The following is a 25,138-nucleotide window of genomic DNA, read 5'->3' as shown; positions in this document are numbered from 1 at the left end:
ACAGCATTGCTGAAAGCAGTTTTCCACATACTCTGGGTTTAGAAAACATTTGGACAAAATTCATGTTCCTTGTTCAGTTGTTCGTCCCACTCATATTTGTACCCAGTCAGATACAGTACAGTCTGAACTCTCAGATGAGGAACCTTGTTTAGATGATGATCGTGTTAAAAGTGATCCAGTTCTTTCTAAAGAGGATTTAAAGGACATGTGTGCTTCAATTGTTGCGAAGCTGCAGGGAAGTGGTGCTTCTGGTTCCACAGTTTCATCGATTATATGTGATCTTGAAGAGTGTACCACAGAGTTACATTTACAAATGAAGCAGGATGTTGTTAGACCAGACTCCCCTGAACCTTTTAAAAAGAAGTTTGAAAATCCATTCACCAGTTTCTGAATCTAAACGAGAAAGGTTTTTCAATGAAAGATGGGGAATTGTTCAACCATTAGAAATAGTTCTTGGTGTTAGGTATGACAATAGACGAAACAAAAGAACTGGCACCTATGACCAGGTTACAGTTAAAGAGACTTTTGTGTACATTCCCATTTTGGATAGTGTAAAATCTGGACATCAGTCCAGATGTATACAAAGACTTTAGTGATGGAAGTTACTGCAGAGGCCAACTGTATTACGATGATTTCGAGACATGCAATCCCTTGGGGTCAAAACATGGGATTCACAAGATTGGCTGTCTATATTTTATTCTGAGAAATCTTCCACCGATGTTCAACTCTGCTTTACTGAACATCCACTTAGTTTCTCTCTTTCACTCTCAAGATATTAAAAAAATATGGATTTGATACCATTTTAGCTCCTTTGGTAAATTATGTTAAAATTCTTGAGAATGAGGGGATTTATTTGGCCATTTCTTCTGAAAAGGTTTATGGTTCAATTTGTCAGGTTGTAGGAGATATCTTGGCAATGCATGCTCTTCTTGGTTTTAATGAGTCTTTTATCAGTAACTAATTTTGTCACTTGTGTCTAACTGAAAAATCTGATGCCCAGAATGTTTATAGTGAGGATGACCCAAGAGTAGTGGTCCGTGATAAAGCCAGCTTTGAGATGCACTGCAGGGACCTTCAGTCAGATACACAGCTGAACTCTATATATGGGGTTAAAACAGACTCTTCGTTGAACACTTTACAGTATTTTCATGTTTGTTCCAATTATTCCTTTGATATAATGCATGACATACTAGAGGGTGTTGCTCAGTATGAGTTGAAACTTTTATTTGGATACATGACTGAAAATTTCATATCAAAAAATGATCTTCTTTTAAGAATTTATTCTTTTGACTTTGGTTACACAGAGCGCAGAAACCGCTCGACAAATGTCAACTTGGAACATGGTGGAAATTCCATTGGATTGAACACTATACAGACCCTTACTAAGGGTGCTAAACACACCCTTACTTTTTGGTGACCTTTTACCTCCAGGAAATCCAAACTGGAACTTTTTGCTCATCTTGCTGCACATTATTAATATTGTCTTTTCGCCTGATGTAACTTATGGCATGACTGTTTTTTTAAACACTTGATCAGTGAGCATCATCAACTTTTCAAATTAGTGTACCCTCAGAAAAAGTTAATTCCAAAGCACCATTTTATGGTACATTATCCGTCGTGCATAAGGAAAATAGGACCTTTTTTACACTCTTGGAGCATGAGATTTGAAGCCAAAAACAAACTTTTCAAAAACATGCTAAAAAGTTTTAAGAACATCAAAAAATATTTAAAATCTTTTGCAAATAAGAACATAAAGTCGCTTGCGAAAAAACATCAAAATGGCAATAGGAAACCACTGGGAAACGCTCAGTTTACAGCAGAAAGAATTTGGACTAATGAACTATTTCTCCCTAAGTGACTATGAAAATGGTGAAGACTTGGCCAATGCTTTGCAAATCACAGTACAGACCTTTTCTGTCCAAGATACTAGAAAAGGTGGTATCCTCACAATTATATTCCTTCTTAGAGAAAAATGGTATATGTGAGGATTTCCAGTCAGGATTTAGACCGTGTCATAGTACTGAGACTGCTCTCCTTAGAGTTACAAATGATCTGCTCTTATCATCTGATCGTGGGTGTATCTCTCTATTAGTTTTATTGGATCTTAGTGCTGCTTTTGACACAATTGACCACAACATTCTTTTGCATAGACTTGAACACTTTGTTGGCATCAGTGGAAGTGCATTAGCATGGTTTAAATCGTACTTATATGACCGCCATCAGTTCGTAGCAGTGAATGAAGATGTATCATATCGATCACAAGTGCAGTATGGAGTACCTCAAGGCTCAGTTCTAGGGCCGCTACTCTTCACGCTTTATATGTTACCCTTGGGAGATATCATCAGGAAACATGGTGTTAGCTTTCACTGTTATGCTGATGATACGCAGCTCTATATTTCCTCGCAGCCCGGTGAAACACACCAATTTGAAAAACTAATGGAATGCATAGTCGATATAAAAAATTGGATGACGAGTAATTTCTTACTGCTAAATTCAGAAAAAACAGAGGTGTTAATCATAGGGCCTAAAAACTCTACTTGTAATAACCTAGAACACTGTCTAAGACTTGATGGTTGCTCTGTCAATTCTTCGTCATCAGTTAGGAACCTAGGTGTGCTATTTGATCGCAATCTTTCCTTAGAAAGCCACGTTTCTAGCATTTGTAAAACTGCATTTTTCCATCTCAAAAATATATCTAAATTACGGCCTATGCTCTCAATGTCAAATGCAGAAATGCTAATCCATGCATTTATGACTTCAAGGTTAGACTATTGTAATGCTTTATTGGGTGGTTGTTCTGCACGCTTGGTAAACAAACTACAGCTAGTCCAAAATGCAGCAGCAAGAGTTCTTACTAGAACCAGGAAGTATGACCATATTAGCCCGGTCCTGTCCACACTGCACTGGCTCCCTATCAAACATCGTATAGATTTTAAAATATTGCTTATTACTTATAAAGCCCTGAATGGTTTAGCACCTCAGTATTTGAATGAGCTCCTTTTACATTATACTCCTCTACGTCCGCTACGTTCTCAAAACTCAGGCAATTTGATAATACCTAGAATATCAAAATCAACTGCGGGCGGCAGATCCTTTTCCTATTTGGCGCCTAAACTCTGGAATAACCTACCTAACATTGTTCGGGAGGCAGACACACTCTTGCAGTTTAAATCTAGATTAAAGACCCATCTCTTTAACCTGGCATACACATAACATACTAATATGCTTTTAATATCCAAATCCGTTAAAGGATTTTTAGGCTGCATTAATTAGGTAAACTGGAACCGGAACACTTCACATAACACCGTACTTTCTACATCATTAGAAGAATGGCATCTACGCTAATATTTGTCTGTTTCTCTCTTGTTCCGAGGTCACCGTGGCCACCAGATCCAGTCTGTGTCCAGATCAGAGGGTCACTGCAGTCACCCGGATCCAGTACGTATCCAGACCAGATGGTGGATCAGCACCTAGAAAGGACCTCTACTGCCCTGAAAGACAGCGGAGACCAGGACAACTAGAGCCCCAGATACAGATCCCCTGTAAAGACCTTGTCTCAGAGGAGCACCAGGACAAGACCACAGGAAACAGATGATTCTTCTGCACAATCTGACTTTGCTGCAGCCTGGAATTGAACTACTGGTTTCGTCTGGTCAGAGGAGAACTGACCCCCCAACTGAGCCTGGTTTCTCCCAAGGTTTTTTTTTCTCCATTCTGTCACCGATGGAGTTTCGGTTCCTTGCCGCTGTCGCCTCTGGCTTGCTTAGTTGGGGTCACTTCATCTACAGCGATATCATTGACTTGATTGCAAATTAAAACAGACACTATTTCAACTGAACAGAGATGACATAACTGAATTCAATGATGAACTGCCTTTAACTATCATTTTGCATTATTGAGACACTGTTTTCCAAATGAATGTTGTTCAGTGCTTTGGCGCAATGTATTTTGTTTAAAGCACTATATAAATAAAGGTGATACAGACAGACATTTACTCTACCAGTTGGACTAAACTTGATGGCACATAATATAAAACTGGTCTTGCCATATGCACAGAGATAAAACATGAGATGCCATTATTCTGTAAAATTACCAACATTCTTGTGTTGGGTGAAAATGTTTACTTTGTGGTTGAAAAACTTGTTACAGAGCTCTTCAGTGAGCATTGTTATGGATTCAGAGTTGTTGATGGAAATGAGTTTGATGCTGTTGTGAAAGCTGATGATCTTATGCATTATAAACCATATAATATTCAAAATGCATATGGACCAAATGAGGATACATTTGTTGTGCCTTTTCATTGTTTTGTTTATGCAGTGTTTTTCTGTACATGAAATGTTACAGAGCTTTACCCACATCAAAATGCACTGCATTCAGTGTTTCATTTAAAAATTAAATGTGAAAGTATGTTGTTGTTTTGTATTAGTTTATTTATAAAATTATTTAAATCTGGACCTAAAATAATTAAGTCTTTGTTTTATAATGTATGATTAGAACAGAGTGCATTGTGTGTATATATAAAGTTTGTGAATAATTAATGATAGGTAAGAATGAAATGTTTATCTCTTGAGTCAGTGTTACTTTATTAACACTTTTGAAAGTGTTTATTTAACTCGGGCCAGTGTGGAATTATATATATATATATATATATATATATATATATATATATATATATATATATATATATATATCGTTCAAGATCCCCTGGTGCAGAGTCTGCCGATCAGCGCATCAGTAAGCAGCAGCCAGAGCAGCGATCATCATGTGATAACAGCTGAGGAAATTCAGGGTCTCACCAGCGATCCTGAAAACTTTCTATTCTGGGGCTATAGAAAGTGTATTGACTCAGTGTATCTCAGTGTGGTATGGGAACAGCTCCAGTCAAGACTGCAAAGCACTGCAGAGAGTTGTGCGCTTAGCTGAGCGCATCTCCGGGTCTGCTCTCCCCTCTCTGCAGGACATCTACCTCATACGCTGCAAAAGCAGAGCTGTTAAAATCATCAAGGACTCCATCCACCCCAGTTACCATCTTTTCACTTTGCTGCCATCTGGTAAGCGCTTCCGTAGCCTGATGGCAAAAACTGAGAGACTCAGGAGGAGTTTCTTCCCCCAGGCCATCAGGCTCCTAAACTCAAAACCAGCCTCTTAACATCTTCATGTCTCCACTTAATGTTCACTTTATCAGTAAGATCTTCATCATTCACTACCTCACATAGACACACTGACATTGTCAACCTGTTTGCACATTTCCCTCTTCTACATCCCTGTGTATCTTAATATTTAAGACTACAGTATAATGCACATATGCACATCATACATCCCTGTGTATCTTAATATTTAAGACTACAGTTTACTTTCATTCACATTATTTTGCGTCCTATATTTAATTCTACAATATACATCTTTTTTTTACTTTCATATAATTCTTACATACACAGCAAAATTGCCAGAGTTAATTCAACTCTATGAGACTAACCAACCATATTGTTAAGACTGAGGCCAAGGAAAAGCTACCAGTCTTAAAGTTATCTGAACTGCAAAATAAAAAAAATAAAAAAATAAAAATGTTTAAAGGGCAAAATGTGTTATAGTGGGAATATTATGTTGCACAGATAACCCTCATAATGAGGCGGATGGTAAATGTTTAATAAAGGTTGATTGATGGTGACTGATGAAGGTTTACTGAATATGTCTAGGAATGCTTAGGAATTATAAGGCAAGGGAAGTAGTGAATAATCAGAAAGATTTTTGTCTTGGTTAGCAAGTTGGTAAAGATTGCTCGTAAGTGCCTTGGTGAACCCTTACGAAAAAGAAGTTTATTCAAGTGTGCTATTAGTACAGTTCTTTTAAACTAAAATTAAGAGAGTTTACTTTCAGTCTACTTTGTATGTACTATTCAGATGTACTTCCCAGAAATATACTTCAAATTGCACTTAAGTAAACTTGACTTACAGATACTGACAGACAAGTCTAAGTATATTTGGCCTGCTTGCTATTCGAGATATACTTAAAAGTATAATTAAGTATTCTAAGTATTCTTTGCTTGTAATTGTGTTTACTATTTTGATTGAGCAGCTTATTACTTTTATACATATTACTTTATTACTTAATACTTTTTTAACATAATATTACACACTGTCTTATAGACTAACATGTTCAAGTTTATATAGTAACAAGCATTTGGGTGGAATAGCATAGAGTCAATAAAATAAACATGTAAATGAACATGATATTGACACAGTGATACTAACCCACATAGAAACAGATTTTATTTGCAATTCTTCCCAGGTGTAAGAATTGGAACAGAATTAATTCATACTAGCTTCTATAATAACATAGATACAGAGCAGATACAGATACAGAGATTTTAAATCTAATTACAAATCATTAAGCCAAATAGGAAAAGAAGCAAGTCTTTTTATGAAACATAAATAATTGGCAATACAACACTATAGTACTATGTATAATATCACTAATGACTGCTTTTTTAGTCTCTTTCAAATGGATTTGGCAAAGGTGCAATGTACAAATTGCCAACTGTTTCAACAATAACACATTTCATTTTTATCATATCAGGCCAGATGGCACTGATCTTTCCATTCTTCCTAACCTCATGTACAAAAGTACTCTCTACATTTATTTGTGTATCTTTACATAAAGGCCTGCTAGATTTAACAAGTACCTCAACTAAAGCACAGCAATGTTTGGTACATGCACAATATGCAGGGCTTTGCCTTTGATGGGCGCACATTTGTTTAAAAATGACTAAGTCATTAATTAAACAGAATGTACCATCTTTCAAGTATGCAGCACTGTTATATCTTTTCTTCAGTCGATCATATTTTTGAGTGTGATACAGAACTCCATTAACCAAGAAACGGCTGTAAGACCAGAAGCAGTTACTTAGATTTCCACATAACTTAGAAATCGCAAGCTTGGAAGAAGTTGTGATGTTTTCCTGAAATGGGGGATGCCCAAAAACCTGGACACTATCATTTAATTTTTCACATGTATCTGTTCTTCGCTTATTAAAATAAAGTTATTTAACAAATGACTGGACCTTTGCACTCGTATGTTTAGCATTTTCTGGCAATTCTTTCCACAACATAAATTTTCTAACTATTTGTGAAGGGACATTCTGTGTTCCATTAAAATACTTTAATAGAGTACCCATATTGGATTCAAATGGAAAGGGTGACGTAGCCCATAATGGTCCCCACTGTTTCACACTTTGTGCGATATGTGTGAGCAAGTGTACGTTAAATGTCATGTGGTCTTTCCCATATATTCTTTGAAATTCTATTACAAATTTTTTAAGAGCCAGAGTAATATATATACACCAAACACCAATAAAAACAAATGATTCCAAAATCTGGCAGGGAGTATTCCTTTCAGTACATTGAGAGCATAGAATAGGAGTAATGTTTCCCATTCTGAAGCTTTCCAGAACTTCCTTTCATTCACTGATCTTGGTGTCCTAGTTATCTCAACAGGAGGTTTTATTTTTAAAAGTCGCATATCAGCCTCTTCCGTCTGTTTGCCAATGTACCAGGGGGCTTCACTGTTTGCTGTATCAAACCACAATGTGGACAGTTGCCGAGTGACTCCAAGGCACACGTTGTGTTGATATTCAGGAATGAAACCATTTATCATTTGGAAATGACTAAGCTTCATTAAAGGAGATGGCCCTTTGACTCCAAATACTGGCTCATTATATGAAGCTGACATTGCATGACTGAAATGAACCCTTTCATTTCGAAGTGCGGGTTCAGGTTGATCGTATGGATAGGAATTACCACCTTTATGATAACAGAAGTCACAACCATAAAAACCATTGAACTGCTTTGTGTTACGAAGCATTGGACGAGGCATTGAATCAGAGCTACAAACCACCACAAACACTTTAGAAACTAGCCGGTTTCCCTGTGTGTCTTACCAGTCAATACCTTCAATCGCAAATGATAAGACTTCTTTAACACATATGGTGTTAGTAATGTTAGCATGGATGGTTTACTTGGCCCAAACCATAACGCTGACATCAAAATGTGACTTTTTCTCAATTCTGGTTCCAGTTCAATTACCTGACACTGAATTGGCCAAATGCTGCATGTAGAACTTTTGAACACTGGTGTGCCATCACTATTCCAAATTAGCATCAAATCATCTTTTCCAAGAACTCCACTGTCACATAACATTTGATACTCTTCACCAGACTCTATGTCAGAGAGAACCACACAGGTTCTAGTTTTTTCATTAAGATTGACACCATATTCTTGCAAAAGCTGCTGAATCTGTGCATACAGGGGCAACACATTCTTAAGGTTTGCATTGGCATCAAATTCTGTATTGCAAGTGTCACACTGAGAGGGACAGTCTCCTCTGACGTCTAGGTATTTTAAACAACTTTCACAATAAAAGTTCAAATTTAGATGAACTTCCAATATCTTTGTGGAAAAGGTAATGTGAAGATGGGATTAGACCTGGAAACATTGTGTTAAACATTCCAGAAAGTGAATAAGTGCTTTGCCTGTTAAATTGTGCCGTAACAGATAGGACATCAGCTTTAATACACTTTCTCCTTTTGAAATAGGCAGGCACAACAATTGGTGAAGAAGTTGAACAAGTGAACAGCTTTTTGTCCTGTGTGGCTCTAACTACAAAATACATGAGGCTGGTGAGTGGTCCTTTTTTACAGTTCTCATGTATTGTTAAGACAGCTTTTCTTTTTTCTTTTTTTTTATTCAACATACTCTGTGACTAACCACTAATTGAAAAGCACATTTATGCCTTCATCATTACAGCACGAGTAGATATGATCACATTGCATGCCAGAGGATGGAATGAGCGCAAAAAATGAAACCTGCACAAGTACTTGTCTACACGGTACTTGAAGGTAAGTAAAAAATAAAGATTTCGTCAATGAAGGTTAAATTTCATTTGTCTAAAGTCCACTTATAAGTTGTACATACCAAGTATCTAATACTTTCAGTATTGCTGAAGGTTTTTGTGACTTTCCATTAATTATTCTTTTGAGACTATCCAAAAGACAAAGGAAGTCAAGGAGGACATTGAGGCTATAAAGAAGTGCACGCAAAGTTCTGATGAGGAACTGCAACAGTGGGTCACTGATGTGAGACAGGGGGCAGTTGACAGTAAGTATGTACTTTTTTCTATAGATAGAAAAATGTGTTTATTTTTTTTATTTTTATTTTTTTTTACTTGTTGTGAAATACTCCTCACAGTAGTAGGAGGAGCTCGCTGAGAAACCATGCAACAACAAAAGTGAAAATCAACGAAGAAATGGCTCAAAATGCTAAGTTAATAATTGAACTTGATGTAGTTTTCTCCCTCAAATATATATAATACTTACTCACCCTTGAAAAATTAGCAAACTGAAAAAATGTTTTCAGATTCTTTGGCAGAACATTTGGAGATGTCCTTTTTTGTTTTTACATGTGTTCCTACTACATTCTTCTTATTGAATCCTCCTTTTACCATGTTTAATGTATAAGGTGTTTTATAGAAATAGTATAGTTGTTCTATTTTTGATAGCACAGAAAATGCATGATACTGATCAAATACCTTCATAAATACTTTACAGCACCAGATGACTTCAGAACAGATGATCCAGTGGCATTGCAACATCTGATTGAAGGCCTATTCTTGGGCATCCAGCAGAAAAAGAGGGATCTGTATCGAGTAACCGGAAAGTAGCCTCCATGCCTTCATGTACTTGTGGAGTTCATTTTAAAATGTGAGATCTATAGCTGTATCTAAGTAATTTAAATTTGATCATATCTTAACACTGAACAAAGTCTTCCATCTACACTGTGCACTTAAGCCACTACACAACCTTCCTACATTGAGTGAACAGTCCTGCCTTCCTATATGTCCAATGTTACCATCACCCAACTCCCTCCATTACTTGAACATTGGCCACATTCCAGGTTATTTATTATGGTTAAATTAACCAGAGGTGTAGTCAAAATATTGTACAATTGTATTTTTAGTCGCCGATGATATGTGCGCTTTATAACATATTTTGTAAGGAGCCTTTTGGATGTCCATTAGCACAATGACCAAACTTTATGCATATCCTCCTTAAAATTATTAGTTTTTTCTGCAGACCGTAACAAACAGCGACACAAGATCCGAAGACGGATTAGAGAGGATAAGAAAAAGCTGTTTAATGCCATATCCCAATACAATGATCTTCCAACCACCACAGAATCTGTAGATTCAGTTGAAGACCTTCTGGCAGCAGAAAGCCCTATCTGGCCTTGGGATTCTGGTTTGTAAAGTTTGACATTGATAGTTTTAGTGAATCTTCATTTAAACGATTACCTCATTAAACTCCGACTTTCAAAGGAAAGAGGCCCAGCATGTGCTTTTCATTTGTTTTGGAAAATCTGGAACAGACTATATCAAATTTTATTTGTTTTGTTTTTGCCAACTCAGACTACACTCAAGAAAATGAGTAAAGGTCTGATTCGGGCTCGCCCTTTTCTTTTTCACACTGTAGATTCAACACCAATCACTTGTTGCCTATGTTGTAGGGACAAAGAATTGTGCCATTATTGGATTTTACTCTCAAAAAGGCAATAAGAGGTAGTATTTTAATATGGTGATTAATTCAATTGGTCATTTGTCTTGATAGAACCTGACACTTCCTTAGGCATGAAGAAGAAGGTTTTTGACAGGGTGATGCAGCTGGAGAGACTGATTGAGGAAGAGGCTATACTTTTAGAGGAAATGAAACAACATTGGACTCATCTTACAAGAACCTGCAGGGCCTTGAAGGACCAGGCTAATGTACTAGCAGATGACCTGGCCACACAGAGTGAGTACTAATTTCTTAATTCTGTTTACTTCATATAGTTATATTTAACTGCTTGCAGATGATAATTCATACAAACTGCAATATTAATGTTTTGGTTAATTGTGTTTTTGTTTTTTTTGTATATCCCAATTAGATTTTTAGGCTACCCTTCAGGACTGTCTGGTCAAGCTTACCATGGCCTGCACAGTGCTGTCCTCCAAAAATGTGAGGAGATCAAAACAGACATGGTAGCTGTGAAAGAAACCTACTCCCAAATAGTAGTAAATGGGAATGGTGGATCTGTTGTTGAAGAAGATGATGAAGACCCATATGAGTATGTCTCCACAGATGCCTCTACGGATGATGAATTATAGATTCTCTCTTCTCCACTGCACAAACTGGTTTCCTGACTGAGTAGCTCAAGTTAGCTCTCCCCATTGTAAATAATAAAACCTTGAATCTGAATTTTCAATCACTGTCTGACTGATTCTTAATTTCTTTAGTAAAACAATTATCATCATTATTTCAGTTTTGGTTATAATTTGTTGTTTTTATCTTGTACACATTTGTTCACCACATATTTTCTACATTGACAAATGGATCAACAATAGAATATATATGTGTATATATATATATATATATATATATATATATATATATATATATATATATATATATATATATATATATATATATATATATATATATATATATTTATTTATTTATTTATTTTATTTATTTTTTTCACAACACATGTAAGATCAAATGCAATACCTAGTCTAGCTAAGCTTCCAAATCTGTACAGTACATACTATAATACAGTAGCCTATAATAAAATTTACTATAGTAAATTGTTTCACGTCAGAGAGTATACGCAAAATAAATACAAACAATGCCATATTTACCCAAACATCATTCATATAAGGCACATTAATCCTTGCTGCTAACACAAAATGCATAAAAAAAGCATTATTGTTTAGCTATGCTAACATCACATTTTTAAGCACAAAGGGGGCAGTTTAGTAAAGCCATATGGCCAAACAAACGTTTTAAGACTTCAGCTGCAGTAAAACCTTTATTCTGCTGATAGATGGTTGTATAACCCTACTTTAAACCCCTATTTTGCCAGCAAGACAAGCTGTGGTGCTCCAAAATATCTGAAATAAACTAACAATATAACTTTTTCTTAACATAGATCATCTAAATACAGTGTAAGTACATCTTCGTCTGTACTATATGGTTGATATATTCCGTAGATGTTTCTTTTTGCAACCTTATTTACAGCAATACTTTGCTAACTGGAACAACTACAAAAATGACGCAAATTTGTATCAGGCCGCATTGCGCTGCTATAGGGAATTGTAGTTTAAATCAATATAACCTATTACTTAGAATTGGAAGTTATAAACAATTAATTAATAGTACACCTAGGGATATAAGTGGATGTTAATAGCATTTGTGTGATAATATTTTCAATATGTAACTGCTAAATAGGTGAAAATAAATTTTGACCATAATTGACTGCACCCCCTTTTAGTGACTCTATCCACAAGAGTATAGTCACATAGCTAAAGTGAAGGGCTCTTTACAACAATTGGTCCCATGTCTGTAGCCCCTTCTCTTCCTGAATGACAAGGCTTTCAACATGTGCTGAGGTCACAGTTCAGAGGTCAATATTTCAAAACAGGACCCATTTCTCATCTTCATACTGGCATATATTATTCTCCAGGCCAAGACATTTTCAACAATGTATTTGGGTTAGTCCTACATAAGGCTTTAATTTCAACATTTCATGGACACAGCCCTGACCCAGGCATAGTTTCAGTGAGGCCTTTGGAGGCCCAACCTCCAACCCCACAGGCAATGCCATCACAATTGTGTTTATTACAGTAGTGCACATATGTATGTACCACACCCAAGTAAAATATGCACTATTTAAGTGTTTTTGTATGAGCCAAGAACTTGTGAGCATCTTTATTCATCCAGAGTCAGTCAATTATGTGTCAGCCAATTATCTGTTCAAATGGTACTGGAAGTTCACACAACAGGTAATGCTATCACAGTTGTGTTTATTACAGTAGTCCACATACAGTATGTATGTACCACATCTAAGTAAAATATCCACTATTAAGTGTTTTTTCATGAGCCATGAACTTGTGAGCATCTGCATTCGTCTAGAGTCAGTCAATTATATGTCAGCCAATTATGTGTTCAAATGGTACTGGAAGTTCACACAACAGGTAATGCTATCACAGTTGTGTTTATTACAGTAGTACACATATGTATGTACCACACCTAAGTAAAATATGCACTATTGAAGTGTTTTTGCACTTGAAAACACAAGTCCTGAACTTGTGAATATCTGCATTTGTCTAAAAAAATAAACCAATTATGTGTCCAAATGGTACTTTAATAGGAAGTTCATTCAACAAGCAAAAACATCACAATTGTTTTTATTACAGTATTGCACATATGCATCAAGACAAAGAAAGATATTTCTCCATACAGTTTTACAGAATGTCAGTGGATATGATTTATGACTATATTGATGTACATTTAGATGATGCGATATGGAAAGCATAACAGAAAAACATGTATGGTTTAATATCGATTTGATGGTGTTCATTAACAAGTATGCTGAAACTACAAACAGTATATACATATTGCATACATAGCTTACATACATACACAAAGTATAATATGGAAATATTGAAGTAAAGTACATTGTAATTAATGTACTTCATCAGATTTTTTACATGCAAAAAATAACAATGATTTATTTAAAGCAAAATACCGGTAATGCATTGTAATAACATTCAAAATTACTTTTAACATTATTAATCTGCTACTTGGTGATGCCAGTCAGGCTGATATCTTGTTTCATTTTTGAGTTTTGAATTTAAGAATGAAGGCAGGTAAATATATCTTAAAAACTTTTATGATATAATTGACATTGTATAAAAGTGCTGGAAAGGATAAGACCTTCACACATAGTTAGTATTTTGTCCTTGTTTCTAATAACAATACATAATCTGAACATTTTAGCAAAGTGCCATTATTTATATTGTCAATACTTTCCTGAAGATATGTGGCTCTTTATTATCTCTAAGCTATGGGTGAAAACACTTAGTAGCTTTGGTTTGAAATGTAAAAATCTAAGTGCACTATTTTCTAACAGTTGGGTTTCTGATGACAATTCCCTTAAACTGTAAATCACTTCATAAAAAGGGCTGTTTAATATAAAAGCAAGGCAGGTTTATTTAGGACACATCTTAAGTGCACCAGTCCTGTGCTCAATGTAATCGAAAGCGCCTATACTGCTGTTTGCATTTACAGTCTGTCTGTGTTGACTTCTGAGTGACCCCCGTTTGATGAGACTGTTGAGCCCATAGGTAGCATCCTCTGTCAAGTCACCGAGACCTGTAGAGGAATTGCAAGGAAAAACAGAAAGAAAAAGATGACGCATCATCACACAGCAGTCAAAGCCCCGAAAAACATGACAATTCCAAATATCTACAAATATTATTCAGTGCTGCATTAGTAACATCAAAAATAAACTTTTAATCATTATCGTTACTTGTCAAAAGAAAATCCACCTTCATGAAAATTATTCTAAAATATCATACAAGTGACTATAAAAATGTTTGTGCTAGAGCTTGTGAAATTGTAATAGACAAGCATTTCATTTGTGATTACTACAGCAGAATAACATGGTGCTGATATATGACAAAAAGATTATCACAGGGGTCAACCTTTATAATAAACACAAAACTATTTTTGTGTCAGATATAATTTTCAGAATTTTCTTACCATATACCCATTCTCTCATTTCCAGGTGAAGGTGAGCTTTAAGGGTTTCCAGTTCCCAAAGTGGATCTGTATAGCTTTAGAAGTCTAAAAAGACAAGATAATTATTATTAGTGTATGAACCATTATTTTATATTTGTTCTCTGATCACCTGATATTCATAATACAGGTTATTTTGTTCAATCCTGTTCAGCTTGTGTAAAACAAGTAACATTTGTTTCTTGGAAATTGAAACAGTTCTGTTTCTATGTATTTAAATCTATTTATAATTATATGGCAATATTAAATCAATTTGATGCTTTGAATGCATAATTATTGCATTGCCAATGAATAATAGATCAAAAGACAACTACTACTGGTCTTCTATCCAATTACAGAGGCAGATAATGATAGTACATCTACACGGCATGCCAACTACTGTTCTACTTCCTGCCCTGGGGTGGAACCAGCACCATCATTATGTTCTCCGCTCAATGTCATCTGGACAGAAGGACACAAACCTGAACATAAGGCATAAAGTAGAGCAAATATCTCCAACTACATCAAATTTAATTAATCTAAAATTTAAACAGCCACAAAATATAATAGGTTTCTTCCTGTACCATGTCCTACCCATCCACCAAGTTTTTTTTTTTTTTTTTTTTGTTTTTTTTTCCCATATGTTTTATTAGGTTTCCTCAACATTAAAACAAGACATCCAACCATCTGAACATCACATCAAAACAAAATGACTCCAGGACAGCATACAAAACTTAGAAATAATAATAATAATTTAAAAAAAAAAAAAAAAAAAAAAAAAAAAAAAAAATATATACACAAATATGTAACTAAATAAAAACAAATAAATTAATAAAATTACACATATACACCCCCCCCCAAAAAAAAAAAAAAAAAAAAAAAAAAGGTTTTTACAGGGAATAGTTATTTACATACAATATCAGCAGCAATTTACTATTTAACATTGATATTTTCCTTGAGTTCTATTCTCCTGTCAGGTTTACTTGGTTGCAGAAGTGTAGAAAGGAATTCCAAATGCTATAAAACTCTTTTAACCTCCCTTTGATGATGTATGTCAGTTTTTCCAGAGCAAGATTAGAGGACATTTCCTTGATCCATTGATTAGAAAAGGGTCTTTGAGTCTCTTTCCATTTTAATGCAATGACACGTTTGGCCTGCAGCAAACTAAAATCTATTAGTTTGCGCTTCTTTGTATTCACAACCAGGGTACTTGGGTACATATGAAATAAACACAGTTTTGGGTCAAGAGGAACATTTTCTTCTGTTAATTGACAGATCAAACAAAGAGTCTCCTTCCAGAATTTCTGCATCTCTTTACATTCCCACATACAATGATAAAGTGTACCTATTTCTTCTCTGCATTTTGTACAACAGTCAGGAATATTTGGATTGAATTTATTTAGCTTTACTGGGGTAATGTATGTTCTAAAAAGCCATTTATACTGCAGTAGTCTGCATCTTGTATTGATGCTATGGGTTTGGGCAAATAAACATGATTCTTCCCATTCTTCTTTCGAAATATTTTCCTGGAGATCATTTTCCCAAGCAGATAGGTAAGATAGAGAATTTTCTTTTGACCCCTCAAGAAGTAAATTGTAAAAAGAAGATAAGTTACCCCTGCTGTTCAAATGCTTTAAAGTGTAATTTTCAATAGTTGACAGTGGAGGTTCTGTATACGTTTTCATTTGGGAGTACACAAAGCTCCTAACCTGTAAGTATTTAAAGAAGTGATTCTGAGGAAGGCCGTAGTATTTCACCATTAACTGAAAGGACATCAAAGAACCTTCTTCATACAAGTCTTTAATTTGACTAATGCCTTTGAGCATCCAGTTTTTAAATCCAATATCGTTTCTGCCAGGTATGAATACTGAATTACCCCAAATTGGTGAAAGACCCGACAATTTAATTCCTTCCTCTAAAAAGTTATGTGCTTCATACCATACAGATATGGTATTTCTAAGAAAAGGGTTTTTGGTATATTTTTTTAGAGTTTTTATTGGGGAAGAATAAAGATATGTCTGTAAAGAGTGTGTTGTTTCACTGTTTTCCAGATCAACCCATGCCGGAGAGGTGTCCGTATTCTTGAAATAGTACATGGCTGTACAAAGTTGGGCTGCCCAATAGTAAAGTTTAATATTTGGTACTCTAAGTCCTCCCCGGTCATATGGCAGATAGAGAAGGGATAAGCGTAATCTAGGTCGTTTATCATTCCATATGAATTTTGTAAAGGTTTTATTAAGTGTGGAAAAGAAAGAGGTTGGTGGCGGAAGTGGGATTGACTGGAAAAGATATAAAATCTTGGGCAGAACTGACATCTTTATAATGTTTATGCGTCCAATAATGGAAATGGGTAATGCTTTCCACCTTTCCAGTGAGTCTATGATTTTCTTTACTAATGGGTCATAATTAGTCGCAATAATCGTCTTTATATTAGGAGTTATCTTAATACCTAAATATATAAATCCTTCAGGGGTATTAGTAAATTGCCTGTTATATGTAGAATTAATCCTTTCATCTTCATTTAAGATTAGCAGGGCACTTTTATTTTTGTTAATTTTATAACCTGAAAAACTTTTAAATTCTGATAGTATGTTGTTAAGTGTCGGAATAGAAGTCTTCAAATTTGAAAGAAAAACTATAATATCATCTGCAAACAAAGATAGACAGTGTTCCTTTTCTCCTACTGTTATACCTTTTACATCCGGACTATTACGAATTGTCATTGCAAGAGGTTCAACTGCAAATAAAAATAGTAGGGGGGACAAAGGACAACCTTGGCGTGTGCCTCTACTTAAATTAAATGGTTTTGAAATTTGGTTATTTGTTATTACTTCTGCTTGAGGTTCTGTATAAAGTAATCTGATCCATTTAAGATAACCATCTCCCAGTCCAAATCTTTTAAGCGTTTCAAATAGATAGCCCCACTCAATTCTGTCGAAGGCCTTTTCGGCATCCAATGACAGGACTGCGTGGTCTTTGGCATTCTGTTTTTTGTATAGTATATTAAATACCCTACGGGTGTTATGAAAGGCTTGTCTTCCAATAACAAATCCATTTTGGTCATTCATGATGAGGTTGGGCACCAGTGTTTCAATTCTATTAGACAGCACTTTGCAGAGTATTTTCGTGTCGCAAGACATTAAAGATATTGGCCTATAAGATGATTTATCCTTGGGAGATTTTCCTGGTTTTAATACAAGAGTTATTATTGCAGATCTTAATGAAGGTGGTAGAACTCCTTTTTCCAACGACTCGTTAAATACATCAAGTAAGTGGGGCATAAGTTTCACTGCAAATTTTTTATAAATTTCTACAGGTATACCATCAGGCCCAGGAGCCTTTCCGTTATTCATACACTGTAATGCTTCTTGCAGCTCTTCAATACTTAAATTTCCCTCCAGTTTACATCTATCCTCATTTGATAAAGTAGGGAAATTAAGTTTATCCAAAAAGGAATTTTGTCTTTCTGAGAAGTTTGCGTATTCTGATTTGTATAGATTCTCATAATATGCCTTTAAAACATTATTAATTTCTTGTGAATCTACAATATCCTCTCCATTTTCATCTATAATTGAATTAATTGTTCTATCCGTTTGAATCTTTTTAATTCTCCATGCGAGTAGTTTCCCGTTTTTTTCGCCCTGATCATAATAAGACTGTTTTAACCACATTAAATTTTTAACTATCTTGCTACTAGTTAATTCATTATATTGGGCTTTGAGTATTAATATTTCTTTTTGTTTCAGAGGATCATATCTATTAAATAGTTGTTGCTCTATTGCTTTAATTTGCTTTTCTAGGTTTCCAACTTGAGTATAATATAATTTGGTTTTATGCCTTGTATAGCTTAGTATCTCCCCTCTTATATAGGCTTTAAAGGCCTCCCATTTCACAGAGGCACTTGTCTGGTTCGTATTCACTAGAAAATACTGATCTATTTTAGTGTCCATAAAATTTACAAAATCGAGATCTTGAAGCCATCTCGCTTGGAATCGGAATCTAAAAGCGGAGAACGAGAGGTTATTAATTTGGATTGATACTGTAATTGGGGCATGGTCCGAAAGTATAATACTATCATAATAACATTTACCAACTTTTGAAATTAGGTTATTTGAAATTAAAAAATAATCTATTCTAGAAAATGTTTTATAGGTACTGGAGAAGCATGAAAATTCTTTTTTGTTAGGGTTAAGGTATCTCCAGATTTCAGTCAAATTCAAATCCGACATATATTTTTCAATAACCCTTTGGGTTTGTTGATGAGCATTCCCTATTCCTGAGGAGCGGTCATATGATGGATTCAATACACAGTTGAAGTCTCCTCCTATTACGTAGTTTCCACTGTATGATGATATGGTGAGAAATAAATTTTGATAAAAATTGGGATCGTCCTCATTAGGTGCATATAAATTTATTAGATTAATTTGTGTGGTTAGAATTGTACCATTAAGAATTATGTATCTCCCTGAAGGATCTATACATTGTCCTTTTAATTGAAATGGGATAGACTTGTGAATGAGAATCATAACTCCTCTTGCACGAGAGGTGAAAGAGGCATAATGAACTTGTCCCGGCCATCTCTTAGTAACTTTGCCAATATCATCTTTTATCAGATGTGTTTCTTGTAAGAAAACAACGCTCGATTTCATTTGCTTCAGTTTACCCAGTATTTGTTTAAGTTTTACAAGATTGTTCAACCCTCTTATATTCCAACTAGTAATTTTGATCTCTGAATTATTAGCCATTAATTACTTTGATTTGTCCTGTAAATATTGCCGCAATGGAGAAAAAAAAAAAAAAAAAAAAAAAAAAACCCCACCACAAGATTACACATACACTTAAACAAACCATTAATGAACACGTAAAGAACAACCCCAAATGCATTCCCCTATCAAAATGCATATATCCCCCCAATAACCAACTTACAGTCATGAACGACGTTTGATCCATAGTATGGAGCAAACTTTGCGAGCCTTCATTCACGATATACCCACTGGGCTCGCTGCCAAGTACTTATCTGGTCTGGACCAGAGATCTAACCATTTTAACTTTCACTTATACTGTGGACAATGATGAACTGTATAATTTTCTAACCTATTTTGATACATGGACATGTTGAACTTTTTTATATTAAAGAGAAAAAGAAAACAGTTTTGAACTATTTAAACTAACACAAAGACCTGTAGTTCTTATAATACAGTCAGACTCAAGAATAGTATAACGTTACATCGTTATTCACCTCCTTGGGCATTACCTTCGCCTAAATGAATCACCGTTAGGGTTCAAGTTCGTCATCCGATTCCTGCATCACAGCGTTCAACCTGTAGCTTGCACTGACCGAATAAAGTCCTCTACCTCAGAGACGGATTTAAAAATGTGGCGCCGATCGGCGTGTGTGACTATCAGGTTGGCCGGATATATCATGCCGTAGGGGATTCCCTTGTCTCTGAGCTGGGCTTTCACACTGTCGAACTGTCGCTGTCGCTGTCGTGTCTCAGTTGACAGGTCCGGGAACAGGCTGACTCGTTGTCCTTCATACCGTAGCTCTTTAAGCCTTCTAGCTGCTCTCAAAGATTTTTCTTTATCTTTGTAATTCAGAAATTTCATTACAATCGGTCTCGAAGCTGTTGGGCGGTTAGGATTAATTTGTCCGATCCGGTGAGCTCGTTCAATAACCGGCGCACAGTCGAAAGTGCCGGTTAAAAGGTTTGGAAGCCAATTTTCAAGGAAAGCGCATGTGTCCGAGCCTTCTGCCTTTTCAGGTAGGCCCACCAGTCGCAAGTTGGAGCGCCTTCCGCGATCTTCCAGATCCTGAACTTTATTGCGCAAAAATGAAGTTACTCCTTCCAGTTGTTTAACTTTATGCTGAAGAGCTGTGACGTCTTCCTCGGTTTGCGAAATTCTCTCCTCAGTTTCCCCAATTCTTTTCGACTGAGCCACCAAATCGGATTGTATGCTTTTTATAGCATCTAGCATTTCGGTAGATTGCTTAGAAAGGTCCGCCCTCAAAGAGTTAATTGCACTTAAAATGACTTCGTTTGTAGCCGCGCTCTGTACCTCATCGCCATGTTTGCTAGTCTGCTCTCGGCTATCTCCTTCAACTTGAGTCGGTGACTTCGATTGTTGTCCAGACTTGGTTGCTTTCGGTGGCATTTTGTCCCGTGTATCTTTTAATATTATTTCAATCGGCTACATATAAGTTTGGGTCTATTATAAGGATTTATTCAGAGATTTGGCAGCGAGCTCTCCTCGTGCGTCCTACCAGCTACGCGCCATAACCGGAAGTCCTCCCCATCCACCAAGTTACAAGAAATCCTGCTTACAACCAATATATAGACAGTACATATATAACTACATACACAGACAAACACAGGTGAGAACATAACAGACGTACAGACGTAGATATAACAGTTATTCAAACAAAACTGACAATTAACAGAGGATTTTTAATTAGGTTATTTATAAAGATCTGTATGTACTCTATATAGCATATGCAATTTAGGCAATGAATTACAAGTCAATAACTTTGTTTATGTTTGTAGTTATTTTATTCATTATAAAAGAAAATACAAAATAAAAATAAAAATGTAATTCATTATTCAAGAAGGGAGGAGGGCTCCCAGGAGTCTTTCCATTTGGTCCCACTGTAAAGAGACAATGTTCTGAGTAAAGATTTAATGAGTAACTTAATTCAGGCTAGCAAAATGATATATCATTTTATGAAATATAACTATTAAAAAAATATTCAAATATTTTAGTAACTGTCGACATTGTTAATGTTTAAAATGTTGTGTATTTAATAAACTGTACATTAGTACACCTACCAGGTCTTGCATGGAACCCAACAAATGAGGACCTCCTCTGTTCCCTATAGAATAAACATTAAAAAAAAAAATCTATCACAACTCAATATCCAGCAACGTTTGTCTTGGCACAAGTCATGCCATTGTGGTGGCAGCAAGTACAGTCTTTATGTCTGGAGTCCTCAAAGATACTTTGTTGGAAAATATTAGAGCTACACTGTGTGATTTTTTCCCCCATCTAGCCATGAAAAGTTACATGACTAACCAGTAAATATTAATTTCTGCTCATTTCAATTCCGAGTGTGTTAACTCCTATGGTGGCCATATTATTCCAAGATTAACATGGCTTCCAGTTCGAATTCTCCCATGAGTGTCACTGAGTGTAAAACGCAAAAGGCGAAGCTTAAATTTCCAGGTATGTCCCTCTTTGGTGAATGTATTTTCAAAATGAAGGCACAACATGGCTGCCACCATTTGAGCGACTCACTCGAATGTAATTAAATGGCAGATACTACGCTTACGAGAATACTTTATTAGTTAGTGGAATTAATTCCACATGAATGAATGAGCACATATACTTTTGATACAACAAACTGTTTTTTTGCTAAGAATAATCTTAAAAAGTTATACAGGGTAGCTTTAACATGTAATAACATTTAAAAATAACATTTACTGCTGTAAGATTGTTTCAAAGTGGTACAGTACAGTATCATATACTGTCTTAGGGGTCTAGAGGGATCTAGAAAATTACATGAAAACCTTGTGACAGTTTCTATTCATGTTGACATTACATTATATAACATATCCAAAGAGTTATCCATATTTATCTATGCATTAATGTTTTCAGGGTTTCTGCAAGTTTCATTAAGTAAAATGTAAAATTTGTAACACATTTTTTATGACCATTGTGAAGGAAATTTAAGACCTATTTACTTGCAAAAAAGTATGAAGCTCTGAAGGAAAACCAAAGTCAAATAATTACTTGAAAAGTACATTTATTTACAGAACTGTGTGTGCAATTGTAGGATTTATATTGGTCAGACAGACAACAAAGAACTACAAAAAGTACCATTAAATAAATTTCAACATAAATAAGACCTACCTAAACATTTAAAACCTACTACATAATACCTTGATTTATTTAAGACTTTTTCTACATATTTGATGTTAACCAAAGTATTGTTCGGATAGCGTTCTACATCATGTGAGCAATACATACAGCCAAATTATTTTCTATTATTGTAAAGTAAACTTTGTATGTATCTTGTTTGTAAAAATGGTGACATTAGTGCTCACTCCATGAACACTAAATCCAGTCTTCAAAACATCTAGTTGTCGAATCAAGTGCTTAAACACTGCAGATATTTTTTTAAAGCAGTTTTAGGCTGTGTGTCCACCAAACCATTTAGCCAGCTGATAAGTGCGTGAGTGTGAGTGCTTGAGAGTGTTTTGGCAGTGCTTTGCTTGTTGTTATTATGTGGAATATCCGCGAAAGTGTTACTAGTTATCTCATTTCACAGATTGTTTGTTTCTGTGTTGTTTCTATACAAAATTGTCGATAGATTATAAAGTATTTGCTCTGGCTCTGGTTTAAAATTATTTTGTTCCATTATTATGCTTTTTGCTGTCATCTATTGACTTTGTACGAGCAGAGTGTGGTGGTTGTGTGTTATTAGTCCCGCGCCTCCTCAACGGTGATTGGACAGCTGGGTAAAAAGTGACAGTGATGAGCACTGCATTTGACCCAAAATTGAACATTCTTCAACTCTTGGCGACTGGTAAAAAACCACAAATGCTCTTTGCATCAGCGTGAAAAAGAAACTCAGCGGCGTGTGCAAATGTGCCAGTCGCGTGAAAAAATGCTTTTGAGGACACAGGTCCTTATTCATTGTAGAATCAAAAAGAATTTAAATATTAATAATGAGTGAGTGCGAGTACATTGATATAAAGCAAGAGCGTTTAAAATACTTTAGAAAGACAAACCTCTCTCACTCTTCTTTTCAAAACCTTGGAGTAGTCAAAGTTGTTTTGCCTCACTCTCCAACAGCATTCTGGACACTCATCTGAAAGATAGTCAATATAACATTGAAATAAGTATACCAATATACCAGTATAGACAATACCTAACTGTGATGGCAGAATCAATGTGTAGTTGATACATCATATAATTTTAAATAGAGAAAATGTACTTAACACTTTTTTTTGGCTTCATATTGCTGGCTACCCTCTGTTGGACTGGATCTGTATTAAAAATATACAAGATATCAAATTTTATTAAACACTATTTCTGTCAAGAGCACTATCATCAAATATGATTGACAGTTAGCATATAGTTTTGATTGGTGGTATGGTTCTGTTCTGGACAAGAACTCCCTACGCATCCATGCAGCCTAGCATAGAATCATAAAAGCAGCAATAACCCCCCGTAGGGTAAACAAAACAGAACCAACATAAATGTATTGCAGATATCAGTAATTTATTTTAATGTACAATATATTTAAGAGAATTTAAGTCTGATTCAGGGGTAATCAGAATGCTATAATGACTGACGAGAGGTGGAGCTGGGGATGGAGCAGGGTAATTCGCTCCTGAGAAACGCGACAGCTGCTGATAATACTGAAGGAGCTTATATATGTACTGTATACAGTAATAGGCATCGTATTCCTATAGGTAGACGTAGATCAGCTGATGCGAGCTTGACTAATGTGACCTGGCAGAACTGACGCTATGCTTAATATATAAATAGAGTAAGTTATTACTAATTTAGAATGTACAATATCTGTCAAAGGTTTGGCAACGCTTGCCCATTCTCTTGGATGAGTAGGTGGGTTCAAACTTTTGACTGGTAGTGTATTAAAAAACATAGTTCTTACATACGTATTAACATAGTTCTAATAACACATTACTGACTATTAAATTGTCTTTTTTTTTGCCTTCTGGCCCCGGGGTCTTGTGGCTTTTGATGAGCCTGTGGTCTCAGTGGCTTCTGGAGTGACAGTCTCAGTGGCTTCTGGAGTGACGGTCTCAGTGGCTTCTGGAGTGACGGTCTCAGTGGCTTCTGGAGTGACAGTCTCAGTGGCTTCTGGAGTGACGGTCTCAGTGGCTTCTGGAGTGACGGTCTCAGTGGCTTCTGGAGTGACAGTCTCAGTGGCTTCTGGAGTGACAGTCTCAGTGGCTTCTGGAATGACGGTGGTCTCAGTGGCATCTGGAGTGACGGTCTCAGTGGCTTCTGTGACGGCCTCAGTGGCTTCTGGAGTGACAGACTCAGTGGCTTCTGGAGTGACAGTCTCAGTGGCTTCTGGAATGACGGTGGTCTCAGTGGAATCTGGAGTGGCGGTCTCAGTGGCTTCTGTGACGGCCTCAGTGGCTTCTGGAATGACGGTGGTCTCAGTGGAATCTGGAGTGGCGGTCTCAGTGGCTTCTGTGACGGCCTCAGTGGCTTCTGGAGTGACAGACTCAGTGGCTTCTGGAGTGACGGTCTCAGTGGCTTCTGGAGTGACGGTCTCGGTGGCTTCTGGAGTGACGGTCTCAGTGGCTTCTGGAGTGACGGTCTCAGTGGCTTCTGGAGTGACAGACTCAGTGGCTTCTGGAGTGACGGTGGTCTCAGTGGCTTCTGGAGTGACAGACTCAGTGGCTTCTGGAGTGACGGTGGTCTCAGTGGCTTCTGGAGTGACGGTCTCAGTGGCTTCTG

The 25,138-nt window shown here is 36.1% G+C and overlaps 1 protein-coding gene and 3 long non-coding RNA genes across 4 annotated transcripts; 1 reads left to right on the top strand and 3 right to left on the bottom strand.

The window, feature by feature from the left end:
* Positions 1–1,847: 1,847 nt before the first annotated feature.
* LOC113076669 (uncharacterized) lies at positions 1,848–4,436 on the bottom strand. Its single transcript, XR_003281224.1, has 2 exons — positions 3,986–4,436; positions 1,848–1,909 (listed from the first exon to the last, which is right to left on the bottom strand). It is a non-coding gene; the product is annotated as an uncharacterized LOC113076669 (long non-coding RNA).
* Positions 4,437–8,665: 4,229 nt separating this feature from the next.
* Positions 8,666–11,235, top strand: LOC113076671 (uncharacterized). The gene is made up of 6 exons (XM_026249356.1): positions 8,666–8,674; positions 9,047–9,152; positions 9,602–9,706; positions 10,127–10,291; positions 10,658–10,840; positions 10,982–11,235. The coding sequence occupies exons 1-6, from the start codon at positions 8,666–8,668 to the stop codon at positions 11,191–11,193; spliced, it is 780 nt and encodes a 259-aa protein (XP_026105141.1). The 3' UTR covers positions 11,194–11,235.
* Positions 11,236–13,291: 2,056 nt separating this feature from the next.
* Positions 13,292–20,856, bottom strand: LOC113076670 (uncharacterized). Its single transcript, XR_003281225.1, has 3 exons — positions 19,899–20,856; positions 14,630–14,713; positions 13,292–14,239 (listed from the first exon to the last, which is right to left on the bottom strand). It is a non-coding gene; the product is annotated as an uncharacterized LOC113076670 (long non-coding RNA).
* Positions 20,857–21,184: 328 nt separating this feature from the next.
* Positions 21,185–23,805, bottom strand: LOC113076667 (uncharacterized). Its single transcript, XR_003281223.1, has 4 exons — positions 23,642–23,805; positions 23,431–23,510; positions 21,469–21,512; positions 21,185–21,288 (listed from the first exon to the last, which is right to left on the bottom strand). It is a non-coding gene; the product is annotated as an uncharacterized LOC113076667 (long non-coding RNA).
* Positions 23,806–25,138: the final 1,333 nt, after the last annotated feature.

This window comes from Carassius auratus, unplaced genomic scaffold (assembly GCF_003368295.1).
Source record: "Carassius auratus strain Wakin unplaced genomic scaffold, ASM336829v1 scaf_tig00021006, whole genome shotgun sequence".
Classification (NCBI taxonomy): Eukaryota; Metazoa; Chordata; class Actinopteri; order Cypriniformes; family Cyprinidae; genus Carassius; species Carassius auratus.
Note: the sequence above shows the minus strand (reverse complement) of the source record. Positions and strands in the feature narration are given on the sequence as shown.

Bases quoted from the DNA above. Each gene is read 5' to 3' on its own strand.
- LOC113076671 (XM_026249356.1), top strand. The intron at 9,153-9,601 runs GTAAGTATGTAC...AATACTTTACAG, and splicing joins GAGACAGGGGGCAGTTGACA to CACCAGATGACTTCAGAACA. The intron at 9,707-10,126 runs GAAAGTAGCCTC...TTTTTTCTGCAG, and splicing joins GGATCTGTATCGAGTAACCG to ACCGTAACAAACAGCGACAC.